Genomic DNA, 14,556 nt, shown 5'->3' with positions numbered 1-14,556 from the left:
TATGCGCGAGGTGAAAATAGAAAAAAATAGCATCTGAACAACGCGCCACTGACACTGACAAACCAGGTATATCCTGGTTTGTGGCGCAATTGTTTTATGAAACTGCAAAGTAGCACCAGGGAACGTTTGCGCCAGAACACGCCTCCTCCTTTCGCCGAACCGCCCCTTGGGGCACAAGATCATTCCCTAATTTACCGACGAGCGGCGCAGGAGGGAAAAGAACGCTCTGCGCCAGTTGTCTACTAGCAACGACACATGCGTCAGTGTAGAAAGTCAATTGCGCCGGATGCACGATAGGGCCCTTAAAGTCATTATCTGCTCTACACAATATGTGTATTTGGTTGAAACCAAGAGGTTGGATCAGGTTAGGTGTTTCAACAGATCTTCAGCATCTGATTGCAATAACAGTGTTCCTGTATCTCACTAAATGAAAGCTTACTGGTAGAAGGTAAGACTGGCCCAATCAGAGATAAGCAGTGAGTGTTCAGTGAATGTGAACAGACCCTGGTCAGTTTAATTTCCTTATTCAGTTCGCATGATGGGGAAGAAAGTCGGAGGTGTTGCGTGCCAAACTTACCTGACTAGTTCTGACTCGGTGAGCCGTCCCTCCCTATGTGTTGCATTCAACTTGAAGCGTTGACCTGGTAATCCGAATGTTGCTCATTCGATCCCCGGCTTGATACTCAGCCAGGAGGAGTCGGGATCGAACCAGCAACCTCCCGGTTACCAGTCAACCGGCTGTCCCCCCCCCCCCCCCCGTTTACACCCTAATCAGCCCCGGCCACTCTGGTTGACGCCGGTACCCACCCTGTCTCCTCTCTAGCCCCGCTGACATAAGCACTCCTACCAAAGCCACACTCAAAGCTCCACTCCTGAGCTCTGCGGATGTGTGCCTTGTGTGATTTGGTTATACCGCCGTAAAGATGCCAGACAAAGCAAAGTTCTGCCAATCTTTGATCTTTTAAATACTGGATTTGCTTTGATGTCTAGAAACATGGATCTAATGAGTTATGATGAGCTACAACACTCACATGAAAGTATCGACAAGGACACTTAACCATATTCAAATAACCCGTATTGCTAACTGTAGCCTGCATGTATTTGTATGGGTTCATATGTGTGTGCACATGTGTGCATCAGTGTGGGTATGTGTTTGTGACGGTGCACACATAAATTGCACGTGCAAAACAGCTGAAAAGATCTAAAATAGAAAGACGTAATGAAAGGTGAAAAAGAGAATGAAAGAGAGAGAGTTGCAGCAAGAGATTTTGACCATCTCCACTCATACTTCATTATCTGAAATATGTTATCCGTGCTCTTCCTCATCTGGTTCAATCAGATCAATGAGGAGAGAGACAGAGACTGTTCATAGTTAGTCTTTTCTTATTCTCCTGCTAACTCTCAATTATTCCTCTACTTTCACCTTCCCACAAAGCTTTTTGTCTCTCCGTCTCTCTCTCTCTCTCTCTCTCTCTCTCTCTCTCTCTCTCTCTCTCTCTCTCTCTCTCTCTCTCTCTCTCTCTCTCTCTCTCTCTCTCTCTCTCTCTCTCTCATATGTACAACATGCTTTGGGTGTGGGTGGGTTTTCATTAGTTCTCGAATTGCAATCTTCAGGCCTACATCTTGAAGAAGGCCTGTGCCTCAGTGAGGGGGAGGGGGAGGGGGGAGATAGGGGGAGATGAGGAATGATTGGAGAGAGTGAAAGGAGCAATGAGTACAAGAGACAGAGTAAAAAAAAAAAAAAAAAGAAGGCAGGGAAGAAGGGAATAAAGAGAGAGGTGGAGAGGGAGGGCCCTAAGAGCTGTTTAATGTCTTCTATCGGCGCGCTGTGGCGCGATGCATTCATTAACGCTGACACTGCTGTGGAATTACTCGTTAATATTTAGTGCAACTTAATTACCGTGTAGAACCACATGCCTATTCAGCTAAAAAAATGAACAACCAAATAGTAGAAAGAAGAAAAAAGCAAGGTAACAAAACGACATGTAGAAGCAGGAAGCGAATCGAGCATGCACCAAATTAAGAAACAAACGTGAGGAGTTTGAATCTGGGATCCAACCCTTCCCTGTGTGTGGCTTAGATGTGATATTTAGTATGTACTGTGTAATCGGCCGTGTACTGTGTAGGATGTTCTATACACTAGCGTTAGGTAGGTTCTCTCACTTTATGCTGGGCTATTATATTTTGCGCTATTACAATATATCATCCAACATATATTTCGCTGCTATTTTGCATTATAACTACAGAAACCTTTTGCTGCTACTTTCTTACATTTACATAGTAGGCTTATATTTTATTGTTTATTTTTAGGATTAGGAAATGTCTTCATCTGTTGTGCACTTTATTCTTTACTTTAGTGTTAGGAAATGTCTTGTCTTTATCTGTTGTGCCTGTGCACTTTATCTATTTCACTGTGGGCTAGTGAGAAACGTATTTTTGATTCCTTTGTATGCCTGGTACATGCCTAAAAATATACAATAAAGCTGACTATGACTTTGACACATAGGCTTGGCTTATAGCCGAGCAGAGGCCTCATGGGAACTGTGTGTTCAAGTCTGTGTGCGTGTGTGTGCGCCCATGGTCCTAGATCAGAGCGCAGGGGTATGGAGGGTTGGGCCGTGGTGCGGTAACCTCAGGCGACACGCGACGTAGCGACCACAGTTTAGTGTCCCACCGGCAGTACACGCCATTCCTCCCTCTCTCTTTCAACCCACCTTCCTATCTCTCCTCACTGGGCTGTCCATGAATGCCCGAAGAACCCATTATTATGTAACTAACGCTGGAAATTGTACAAGGAACCTGGTGGGTTTTAATCAGGAAATTGCTTATTCGAGTGTAAGTGTAACTGATTGCAGAGAGAAACGCAGATAAAGTGGACCTGGCAGGAGGAGGGAGGAGCGAGTGATTGTGTTTGTAAGACCTTGGGATAGAACACGTCTTTACTATGAACGAGACCAAGCACTATAATCTGTGATAAAACATGGATTTACATATTCAGTTATCTGAACATAATAACTGGGCTGCTTTATCTTTAGGCGTCACACACGCGCGCACACACACACACACACACACACACACACACACACACACACACACACACACACACACACACACACACACACACACACACACACACACACACACACACACACACACACTAACTTGCTTATGGCTGTCCATCGTATTCGATGATGACATTGCTCCACTTGAGCTGGGTTATTGTGGGGGGTTGCGTTGATGGCATTTCATGTGGCTATGGAGGCCAATGCGCGAGCCGCATGGTTTGCCACATGTGGGGCAGATGTGGTCTGTACATGATGGGGGGGGCCCCTGTAGCCCGCTGGTGTCTCTGTGCACGCCGCTGTATTCTCCTCTCAGCGGTCTGCTCTTGTAGGTGTGCTACACCCTGCTGGCTGAGCACCATGTGAGACGGTTGGCAGCCAGGCTTTCCAGGGATGTTGGCAGGATGGTCGCTGTCCCCCAGCAGACCTTCGACCTTCCTGGAGTTGGCCATAGAGGATCTGGCGTGGGAGTCGCTGGGTGGGCATGCGGACTACATCGCCCACCCAACGCAGGTGTCTTTGGGCAAGGAGCACATCGACGCTGGGTGTGTGGATGCGGTTAAAGATGTCCACATGAGGGACTCTGTTCTCCCAGGACACACCCAGGATCCTTTGCAGGCAGCGGATGTGAAATGCCTCAAGCGTTCTTATGTGCCTGTGGTATGGTGTCCAGGCTTCCGAGCTATACAGCGGTGTGGACGGACAGACTGCTTTGTATACAGCTGCTTCTGTAGAAACTGTCAGGTTTCTATTTCGGAAGACTCTGCTTTTAAGCCTACCGAAGGGCTAGGGCTATGCGGACCTGGATGTCACTGTCGATGTTGCAGGTGGGTGAGAGAACACTTCCGAGGAAGATGAAGTGCGGGACGATTGTGAGCTTTTGGCCGTCAACAGTGAAGATAGGCACTTCCGGTCGGTGGGACGATTGTTGCACAATGATCTGTGTTTTGGATGTGTTGACAATGAGTCCAAGGGCACTGTATATATCACTGTATAGTTACCACATTTAGTGCCCGTTGCAGAGCATCTGGTGTGTGAGCGAGGAGTGCACAGTCGTCAGCATACTGGAGTTCCAGGATTTGTTGTGCGGTGGTTTCGGTGGGGGCCTGAAGGCGCCGGATATTGAATAGGTTTCCATCCAGTCAGAACTGGATGTGAACACCGTCTGTGGTTTCCAGGGCTTTGTGTGAGAGGAGTGTGACTGCTGACAGGAACATGTTGAACAGGACAGGGGCTGGGACACATCCTTGCCTGACCCCTAATCCTACATTAACAGTGGGGGATTTCTGAGATGTTTAAGAATGTTGAGGAACTTTGGTGGAACCCCCAACTTTCCCAGTAAGCCCCAGAGAAGTTTCCTGTTTATGGTGTCAAACGCCTTGGACAGGTCGATGAAGGCTACGTACAGATCCTCGTGATGTTTCCGGCATTCTTCTTGTACTTGCCGAACTACAAAGATCATGTCTGTCGTACTGCGGTCTCTCCTAAAACCACACTGTGATTCTGGTAGGATATCTTCTGAGATATGAAACACTCGGCGGTAGAGCATGACTCTGGCTAGCACTTTGCCAGTAATAGAGTGTAGGGAAATTCCTCTGCTGTTGTAGGGAAAATCAGCTTTGTCGCCCTTTCTCTTCTTTCCACTCTTGGGGGATGGTTTCTGAGGACAAGATGGCATTTATCAGGAGGTGTAGCCGACGAGCGAGGAGGTATCCACTGTGTTTGAATACTTCTGCAGGGATTCCATCAGGGCCAGGACTTTTGTTGTTTTTAAGGCTTTTGATGGCTTTGTGACCCTCAGTGAAGCTGGGCGGGGAATCCAGATGGTGGACAGGGGAGATGTTTGGGAAATCTACGAGTATGAATGGGTTGGGAGGGTTTTGGGAGTTGAGGAGAGTATTGAAATGCTCAGCCCATCTGTCCAGGATCTGTTGAGTGTCCTTGTGTATCAGACGATCTTACTGGTGTTGTGCTTTTCCTCTGGGGACCATATATGGATTTGCTGGCATCATAGAATCCATGAGAGTTGTTTGTATCAGCGTAAAGTTGGATCTCGCTGGCTTTCCTGGTCCAACCGTCCTTTTTCATGACTCTGAGGGTGCGCTGTACTTCAGCTCTGATGGAGATGTAGTGACTCTTTGCCGTAGGGGATTGTGGGTAGGAGAGCAGCATGCGCTTTGTGTTTCGACTGGAGGAGTTTGTGGATATCTGGTGCAGCATTGTCAAACCAGTCTTGGTGTTTACGCTTAGTGAATCCCATTGATGTCTCTGCTGCCTGATGAATGGCAGTACGTAGGGAACTCCAGGCGGCGTTGATGTCCGGGTCTGATGGACTATCAGGGATTGCAGAGAGGTTTGTTGCATGCTGTATCTGTTTAATTCATGTGCAACCAGTGCCGTCCTTCGCTGTGGGCAGCAGGAGAGAACACGTGCACCCAGGAGGGTGCGGACATTCCAAGTCGCGATTGTAAAGGGGATCGTTTTCTTACACACACATACACATACTATATTTCTCTCTCACAGTCATGCACACACACTAACAATCCCCCTCCCCCCCCCCCCCCCCCCCCACACACATACAATATGTGTTGTTGTCTCCCCCTCTCTTTCTCGGTTTCTTTATCAGACACACACATCTTTAGACGTTACCAAACCACTTACACCAAAGTTCACCCACCTGCACACACTCATACAAACTCTCTAATCTCTATGATTTGCATTTTCTAGGACACATTCAAATATACACACGTACACACTCAAACACATACACACAAAGAGCCCACTGACACACATTGCAATGTTACCCGTCCACCAGAAGGTAATCCTTATTGGTGGTTGTCCGCTGTGTTTTGTGGATGCTGTTCCTAATCTCCAGGTTGGGTAGAATCTGCTGGAAAAGTGGCGGTTGCCAGGTTTGAAGCGAAAACGGAACATGTGCAACTAAGCAAACTAATGGGGGAAGGTATACACCAGCGTCCACATGAGGAGGAAGATTGATGGAGAAAGCAAGAACTTGGCAGAAAACACTACTAGCTATTACACTCTGCTTACCAACCTTCACACGCACAAACACACAATAAACACACACATCGTACATACACAAACACACACCCATAAATCCATAATATTAGAAGACTCCAGAAGTCTGTAAGTGATTCCCTGAGCCAAGCTTCCATCAAGAAAAGTCTGTTTGCAAATGTTTTTCTCCTGCTTGACTGTTTGGCAAACACAACTGCTCTGTTGGGATGAAATCGCAATCCATCTGCCCGTCTTTGTATATCGGAGTGCAGTTTGTTGATCCAATGTGTCCCTGTAGGACCCGGCGTCTGTTTCCACAGGTTGATACTCACAAGACTTTTGCCTTCGTGGTTTACGTTGTTATACGATCACACAAAATACGGTCACACAAAAAATACCTCATAGAGACAGTAGGTAAATTTCATGTAATATTAGGTTTTGAAGTAATGGTTTGTGTTGGGTTTTAATTCATTATTTTCCCAGGTTCCCTCCAGTGAGCGAGCAGGCCCCTGTAGGGACCGACGTCGGAGCCATACTGGCCGCCGCTGTCAATCAAACCATTGTGTATTCCATCGTCGAGGGCAACGACGAAGGTCGGTAGTGATTTGGGTTGGGATTTAATTGGCTGACTCTCTCTCTCTCTCTATATATATATATATATATATATATATATGTGTGTATATGTGTATGTGTATATGTGTATATATATATGTATATATGTATAAATATATATATATATGTGTATATATGTATATATGTATGTATATATGTATATATATATATATATGTATATATATGTATATATATATATGTATATATATATATAAATGTATATATATATTTATATATATATGTCTATCTATACACATATGTATATATACATATGTGTCTATACATATATATGTATACATATATATGCATGCAGTGTTTCCCACAGACCAAGGACCAATGTGTGGTGCGGGGGGGGCGGCGGGGGGGGTGTGGGGCGGCGGCGCACTCACTGACGTCTGCGACACGGCGACGCGGCCGTCAGTGAGTGTGCATGTAACTCCGCGTTTACATGCGGACACATCTGATTTGCATAGATGTGGAAGAACAGCTCAATCGGAATAGAAAAGTATCATATATATATATACGCCTCAATCGGTTCGGAATAGAATTCTATGCGGAATAGAATAGGTGGTGTAGTCCGCTAGTCCGGTTTAACTTGGAGCAGCTGCAGTAGTTCGCAATTGGTCCACTCAGTCTGTACTTTAATGCACACCGAACCTTACCACTGTCAAGGAAATTGGATTTATTGCCTGATTCACGTCTTTGTTATTATCACTCCGTAGTAGTTTCAGTAGTCCGGTAACTTAACAACCCCAGCGTGTCCGGTTGCTAAGCGACGGGTGACATCGGTGGGTTCATGTGTTAGCATTGTCGTTCTCACTCCGTGTGTGTGTGTGTGTGAGAATGACAGGGGGAACGAGTGCTATGCAGAGATGAATGGACGGAACGGTTTTTAGATTTCCAAATCGCGTTATAAAAAAATAAATAATAATAATAATAATAATAAAAAAAAAAAAGAAAAAAAAAAGACAGAATCAATTCGTGGTGCTCGATGTTGATTCTGTGGCGCCGCGCCACACAATGGTCTATGTATGGGAAACACTGGCATGTATATACTGTGTATATATACATATATGCATGTACGTATGTATATTTATATATAATACTGTGCATATATATGTGTGTGTATATTTTTGTGTATATGTATGCATATGTATATATGTGTATATATATAGATGTATTGTATATGCATATATAATGTGTTTTTATGTGTTTTTATGTGTTTCATAGTTGTTAGTTTCCTCAAACTGCAGTAAAACACTAAACTTTAGTACTGTGGAGGACTGATAAAGCCTTTCTCATCCTCAGACAGTAGGATATATCTTCCTCCTCCTGTGGCTGATAGTCTCTCTCCCCCATTAGTCAACCTTAATATATTTCTCACTTCCACTCTGTTTTTAACTTATCTTGATCATCTGTCTTGTATTTGTGTCTTATCTGTATCCATTTATCTGTCTTTTGTTGCCAATTTGTCCCACTCTTGATATCTTTTTCTCGCCTCCCCCTACTTCTCTCTACCACCCACCTCTCTGCCTCCTCCACCCCTCCCCCTCCTCTCTCTCTCTCTCTCTCTCTCTCTCTCTCTCTCTCTCTCTCTCTCTCTCTCTCTCTCTCTCTCTCTCTCTCTCTCCCTCCCCCCCCTCTGGTCTCCAGGTGTGTTTGTGTTGAACTCCACCTCTGGGGTCCTCTGCACTGCCAGACCCCTGGACTATGAGGCCAACAGCAGCTTCATCCTGCAGGTGGAGGCCCACTCCCTGGAGGTGGTCTCCTCCAACCTCCGCGCACCCTCCAGGGGTAAGCAAGAGCGTGTGTGTGTGTGTGTGTGTGTGGGGGGGGGGTGCGGGGGGGGCACTGCGAGTGTGTTTTGTTGTGTTTGGATGAATGTGTGTGTAAACCAAGGAAGCTTTATAATTGCTTCAATTCCAGCCGTAAGTACACCCAGTCTAAAACGCTTATTTTTTTTGTTCTGTTCAGTTTTGTTTTCCGCTTGCCATCTCAACTCTAGTAAAAACCTTTTGTGTGTGTGTGCGTGTGTGTGTAGTGAACACGGCCAGGGTGCTGGTGGAGGTGGGCGATGAGAACGACCATGCCCCTGTGTTCTCCAGAGACGTCTACCTGGGAGGAGTCACCGAGGACGCCAAGACCTTCACCTCAGTGCTGCAAGTACAGGTACACACACACACACACACACACACACACACACACACACACACACACACACACACACACACACACACACACACACACACACACACACTGCACAGACTTTGATGGTCCACATAGTCTTCCCGCGGGAATGAACGACTGAACATTTCTGATTAATAAACATCTGTCCAAAAGATAATTGAAATGTGTTTCTGTATTTGTTGAAATGTGCCTGTTTTCGTGACATCATTGGGGGATGCGTTCAAAGGCTGTTTTCCTGACCCCCTCCCCCCCCCCCCCCGAGGGAAGAAGGGGCAAGCTAGGGATCCAACTGATAGGGCATGGCCACCACCCCCATGAACCATAGCTTTAAGTGCAGTTCTTTATTCTTGCTTCAACAGAGCGTTCAACACGATGCTCCCATAGGACACTCCTCTGTACAGTCATGTATTAAACCACGTATTTGATATACGGTTGGGGTTGTTTCGATCCGAGCCAGGTCTGCTGGAGATCTGTTTGAATTTGGGGGTCGTGTTGGGTTCTCCTTTACACCTAGTGGGAAGGGCCTTGGGCTTTTGTTTGAAGTGTCGCCGTGTATTATTTAGTTCCTCAAAGGCCGCCCACTGGGTGCGATGATAAGGCGCTCCCTGTTTGCTGTCTCTGGTTACGAGAAGCTTTCGACTTCTATTATCAATGATACACTTCCTCCACCTATGACTACATTTACTATGGCTAAATTGTAAGAGAAAGAGAGAGATATTGCATTTTGGCGCTTTTATTTAATTAAAAACTTTATCTTACCTACTTGTACCAAGACCATGGAGAACATGAAATGATGGAAAGGGTGGAGAGGGAAGGAGAGGGCGTGAGAGAATGAAAGAAAAAGAGGAAGAGAAAGAGGGAGACACAGATAAGATGCGATTTAACACATTTCCAAGGACAGTGGACCTGCCTTCTTTGCTCGAAATATATAACAACCAAAATATCCAAATCAAGGCGGTGCAAGTGGTTTCTTTGGCAGTGTTGAGGGAGGGAGGGAGGGAGGGAGGGAGGGAGGGAGGGAGGGATGGTTTGTGAGAGACGGGTCCAATAACGGGGGTGGAAAGTGTGTGCGTGTTTGGGGAGTTGTGTGTGTGTTGGGCTGAGTGTGTGTGTGTGTGTGTGTGTGTGTGTGTGTGTGTGTAGGGGGGGGGGGGGCTGATTGTAACCTTGTGCCAACTGGTACCCCTCTTTGAGCTAAGAAAGGGAGAAAGAGAGAGCAGCAGAGAGAGAGCAGCAGAGAGAGAGCAGGATAACATGTACAATGTCTCAATAGATGGGTGAAGCATTTGAGAGACGGAATGGCAGAATGAAAGGCCGACCCGGATAAACAGACAGACGGACGAACGGGCAACAGGCAAAATGACAGACGGTCATGTTGCCAGACAGACAGACAGACAGACAGACAGACAGACAGACAGACAGACAGACAAAGGACAAAAGACAACGCGAGAGAGATCCGTCTGAACTGGGGAGGATGTTTGTCTGGATGTGTTCGACCTTCGACACTTGTGTGTTTGCAGGTGTACACAGGCCATGACCTTTAAAGAGGACGCCCACAGACAGCGCTAACACCGGCCCACACAGTGCTAGTTATACAAACAGCAGGGTTATATTAACCACAGCTAGCAAGCTACATTAAAAAAAGATATTACTTTTGAATGATTGGCCTTATGAAGGGTACATCAATCTCTGTTACTGAGACAGTTTGACGGGATTCAATGTCCCCTGTTTCCATTAGTGTGGTTCTCCATCTGTGATCAACACCTGCGGTGACTTGCCCAGCTCAATCCCAGGGCCAGAGGACATAGCTTCCTTACCTGCGGGTAAGGTGTGGTAGTCAACATAGCGGCCCCTCTGGTCAGATTTAGCATTGGCTCTTTGGCACAGAGCAAAAAGGTAATAAACCACAAAGGAATTACTAATCACGAATATTTGTATAAATGTTCAATTATATGTTCCTAGCTTAAGAGGAAAACGTAATGTTTTTGTCTGCTTCCTCTTTGACGTCACTTCCCAAAAAAAAACAATTTCACCCCCACTGGCTTTAGAGATAGAGGACGACAAAACATTACGACAACCTTCCGAGCATGTCATTTTAATGGCGCTCGCTAATTTAGTATTTATTTTAAATCTTCAACGACATTGTTCCAATACTTCATCCCGAACAGCAGCTGCTTAATGATCTAATTTCTATGACTGCGGCAGAAACTTTGATTAAACTTTTTAAATTATTCATCCAGTCGCCTCGTTGGTCGCCGTTGTCTGGTTTAAAATGTCCTAGATCAAACCAGACACCACACATTTACACACCGCGTCGGAGTCAACCACGCAGGGCGACAGCCAGCTTGTCAGTCAGGGTGAGGCGTCTTGCTCAGGGACACTAATCTATCTGTAAAATATTCCTTCTTTTTCCTTCACTGGGTCACACCCACTGGGTCACACCCAGTGAAGGAAAGGGAAGGAATACGCCTAAGCTAGACCTAAGACTCTGGCCCTTGCTTCTGATTGGTCTAAATGAAATGGTTCCTCCCAAACTAAAGTCAAGCCTGTCCCATGCTGAGCACCAGTGTTGTCGGATAGGCTGCATTTGATTTGTTGATATTGAAGTTGAAGTGCATGCTGTTGGTGTGAAACTACTGTGCTCTGGGAATACCCGAAAAAACAAAAGATCCCTGCCGATAGATTCCGCTCAGTGCAGTCTCCCCTCCATCTCTCCACTTTGTCTTTGATTCCTCTGACATCTAGTGATGACATCATTGCCCTTGTGTACTTGAGCGGATATCTAAGACGCACAGGAAGGGATCTTGTAACAGTTGAGACCCAGGGCTTGTAGCAGGGATGAGTTTCTCTTTTATGCTTGTTTATATTTTTGTTCTCTCATAAAAAAAATCTCAATGACTGTTGGAAGGTTTGGTTGAAAAATATATATTGACACAAAAATAAAAATAAAGATATATCTGAGCTGGAACAACCTTCCCTCTTTTTCTTCAAATATCTCTTTCTGTTGATAGTTTTCTTCCCTCACCTCCTCTGTTATCACCTGCGTTTTCCCTTCCTTCACTCCTTTCATTTGTTCCTTCTTTCACTCTCTCGATTCTCTTGTCATTCCTTCCCCTCCTTTTATTTCATTGTCGTCCTTTTTCTCCTTTCTTCTTTTTGTTTTCTTCCTTCCCTTCTCAGTTCATTTTTTCCTTCCTTCCTTCCTTCCTTCCTTCTTTCCGTCCTTCCTTCCTTCCTTCCATCCCTCCCTCCCTCCCTCCATGCTCCGTTTGTTTATTTGAATGTGCCGGGTGTCTGGGGGCTAAATCAGTAGTCTGTAGTGTCCGTCGTTCTCGGAAAGAACCAGCCCTGAATCAATGTCTCTGACACGCAGGGAGGGAGGGAGTTAGGGGAGGGGGAGAGGGGAGGGGGAGAAGGAGAAAGGGGGGAGAGGCAGTGAATGAAGCAAACGAGAAGGAGAGGGACAGAAAGACAGAAGGAAGGAGAAAGAGAGAGAGGGACAGAGAGATAGAGAGAGAGAGGGAGAGAAAGACAGAAGGAAAGAGAAAGAGAGGGGGAGAGAGACAGAAGGAAGGAGAAAGAGGGAGAGAGAGACAGAAAGAAGGAGAAAGAAAGAAAGAGAGGGAGAGGTAGAGAAAGGCGGAAGGAAGGAGAAAGAGAGTGATGGACAGAGATAGAGAGAGGTAGAGAGAGCTGGCAGAGTGTATCTCGCTCTCCCGAAGGGAGTCACATGTGTGATTGTAAGGGAAGAGAGGACAGAAGAGGTTGAGAAGGGGTTGTGTTGCTGTTTACGGCTCACGGAACCCCCTAGCGTTCACTCCAAGAATTACAACGGCATATTGATTCAAAGTAAAAGGAACCGTTGAATGCATAAAAGACAAAAATCGTGAAAAATTGTATTATGTTTGGTTTGCAAGAATGTTGTTACCACGACGAAAACTTTTGTTTTGGTCTTTTTTGTCGGCTTCTTTTTGTCCATTTTTGAAGTGACATATCCAGGTATATATGACTGAATAGCAAGCTTGCAGCAGAAAGAAGTAGAGAAATGATGATGACGATGATGATGGAAGAGGAGATGTGAAGTGAATATAAATGACTATATAGTATAAATCATAGATTATAAATGATAATTAACATTATGAAGCCTCCTTGTGTGTGTGATGTTTATGGTTTTGAGGTTGGCGATTTCAATGATACAGTTTTAGATTATGATTACATTGAAGGTGATAATACTAAATAATACATTTACTTTCTCTTTAACTATATCCTTATTTCTCTTTATATCCTGTGTGTGTGTGTGTGTGTGTGTGTGTGTGTGTGTGTGTGTGTGTGTGTGTGTGTGTGTGTGTGTGTGTGTGTGTGTGTGCAGGCCGTGGACAGGGACACGGGTAACTACAGTACAATGCTGTACCACCTGATCATCCAGCCGCCAGCGGGCAAGGAGGCAAGGGACAGCAAGGACGGCTTCGTGATGGAGCCTCTCAGCGGCCTGCTGAAGACCGCCATCATGTACCGCAACAAGCGCCGCCACCACTTCAAGTTCAAAGTGGTCGCCACCGACGACTACGGCCGGGGACACAGCAGCACGGCGGAGATAGTGGTGGGTCTGCACGGTGTTTGTCCTCCCTTGGATTCAACATGGCTTGCACTCATTTTTTTTTGGGATGCTTTATGATAGATTAAGATTCAGTGGAAGGTATGGGAGAGAGAGGGGCGGACATACAGCAAAGGACCACGGACAGGAATCGAACCCGTGTAGCTGCGATCAGGACTTAAAGGAGCATTTCACCGGTGGAGGCATGAATATGTATTGAAATTGGGTCCTATATGTAGTCGAGTAATAAAATAAAATTCTAATTTGGTGCCGTCTTGACCGAGAAAAGGCAGAAAGTGACTTATTAACTCCCACCATGCACCACGATGCACAGCTTGTTTAGCGCTCTGCACAGCCACCCCAGGCTGTCAGCAGGGAATACGTCGAAATGCATGTGCGTCATTATAGTTAGTTAGAAATGTATTGTCCCCTTGGGGAAATTGTTCTCAGTGAAAAGACAGATACACATGACCGTTAACAACAACGACATAAAAAAACAAACAACAAAAAAGTAAATAAAGATAAACAACCACTGACAGGACAAAACCCCCAAATCATCATATTTTCCACATAGTTCAGGGACACTAAAGATGTTGGCATTTTAAACCAACAATTAAAACCTTCTTTTTAAATGTTTGTTTAAAAGGCTGATGGATTGTGGAATGAATGACTGTTTTGTTCTATTTTTGGAGAGGGCTGGGTATCGAAACCTGCTACCTGAGGGTAATAGTTCGAAGGTGGAGAAAAGTGGGTGTTTTGAATTTGCTAAAATAATTTCTGCTTTACTCTGAACTCTCTCTCTGTAGGTGTTTTCCAGACTATTTAAATTAGTACCCAACAGCTTGCTGGCAGTGGTCACTATTTTCCTAAGCCTACTCTTCTGTGCTTCTGCTGCGCTGCCGAACCAGCAGATTATGCAGAAGGTCAAGACACTCTCCACATAAGCAGTGTAGAACATCTTAGCCATTTTACGGTCTACATCAAATGAAATCAGCTTTTTTAAAAAGTAAAGCCTTTGCTGTCCTTTTTTCTGAATGAGTTCCGTGTACGGCTCCCACTTCAACTTGTGGTCTAAAACCACCC

The 14,556-nt window shown here is 45.5% G+C and overlaps 1 protein-coding gene and 1 long non-coding RNA gene across 2 annotated transcripts in view; one reads left to right on the top strand and one right to left on the bottom strand.

Annotated features, from left to right (window-relative positions):
• Window positions 1-14,556, bottom strand: part of LOC132446476 (uncharacterized) — a 365,756-nt gene that overhangs the window by 199,774 nt on the left and 151,426 nt on the right. The window lies entirely within an intron of this gene.
• Window positions 1-14,556, top strand: part of LOC132446714 (protocadherin-15-like) — a 156,198-nt gene that overhangs the window by 121,775 nt on the left and 19,867 nt on the right. Inside the window, exons 26-29 of the mRNA XM_060037152.1 lie at window positions 6,564-6,673; window positions 8,346-8,486; window positions 8,734-8,861; window positions 13,249-13,479. Coding sequence (XP_059893135.1) covers window positions 6,564-6,673; window positions 8,346-8,486; window positions 8,734-8,861; window positions 13,249-13,479 — 610 coding nt within the window. The remainder of the gene's footprint in view (window positions 1-6,563; window positions 6,674-8,345; window positions 8,487-8,733; window positions 8,862-13,248; window positions 13,480-14,556) is intronic.

The sequence above is a fragment of the Gadus macrocephalus genome, chromosome 18 (assembly GCF_031168955.1).
Source record: "Gadus macrocephalus chromosome 18, ASM3116895v1".
NCBI lineage: Eukaryota > Metazoa > Chordata > Actinopteri > Gadiformes > Gadidae > Gadus > Gadus macrocephalus.
The sequence above is the reverse complement of the archived record's forward strand: the minus strand, read 5'-3'. Positions and strand labels throughout refer to the sequence as shown.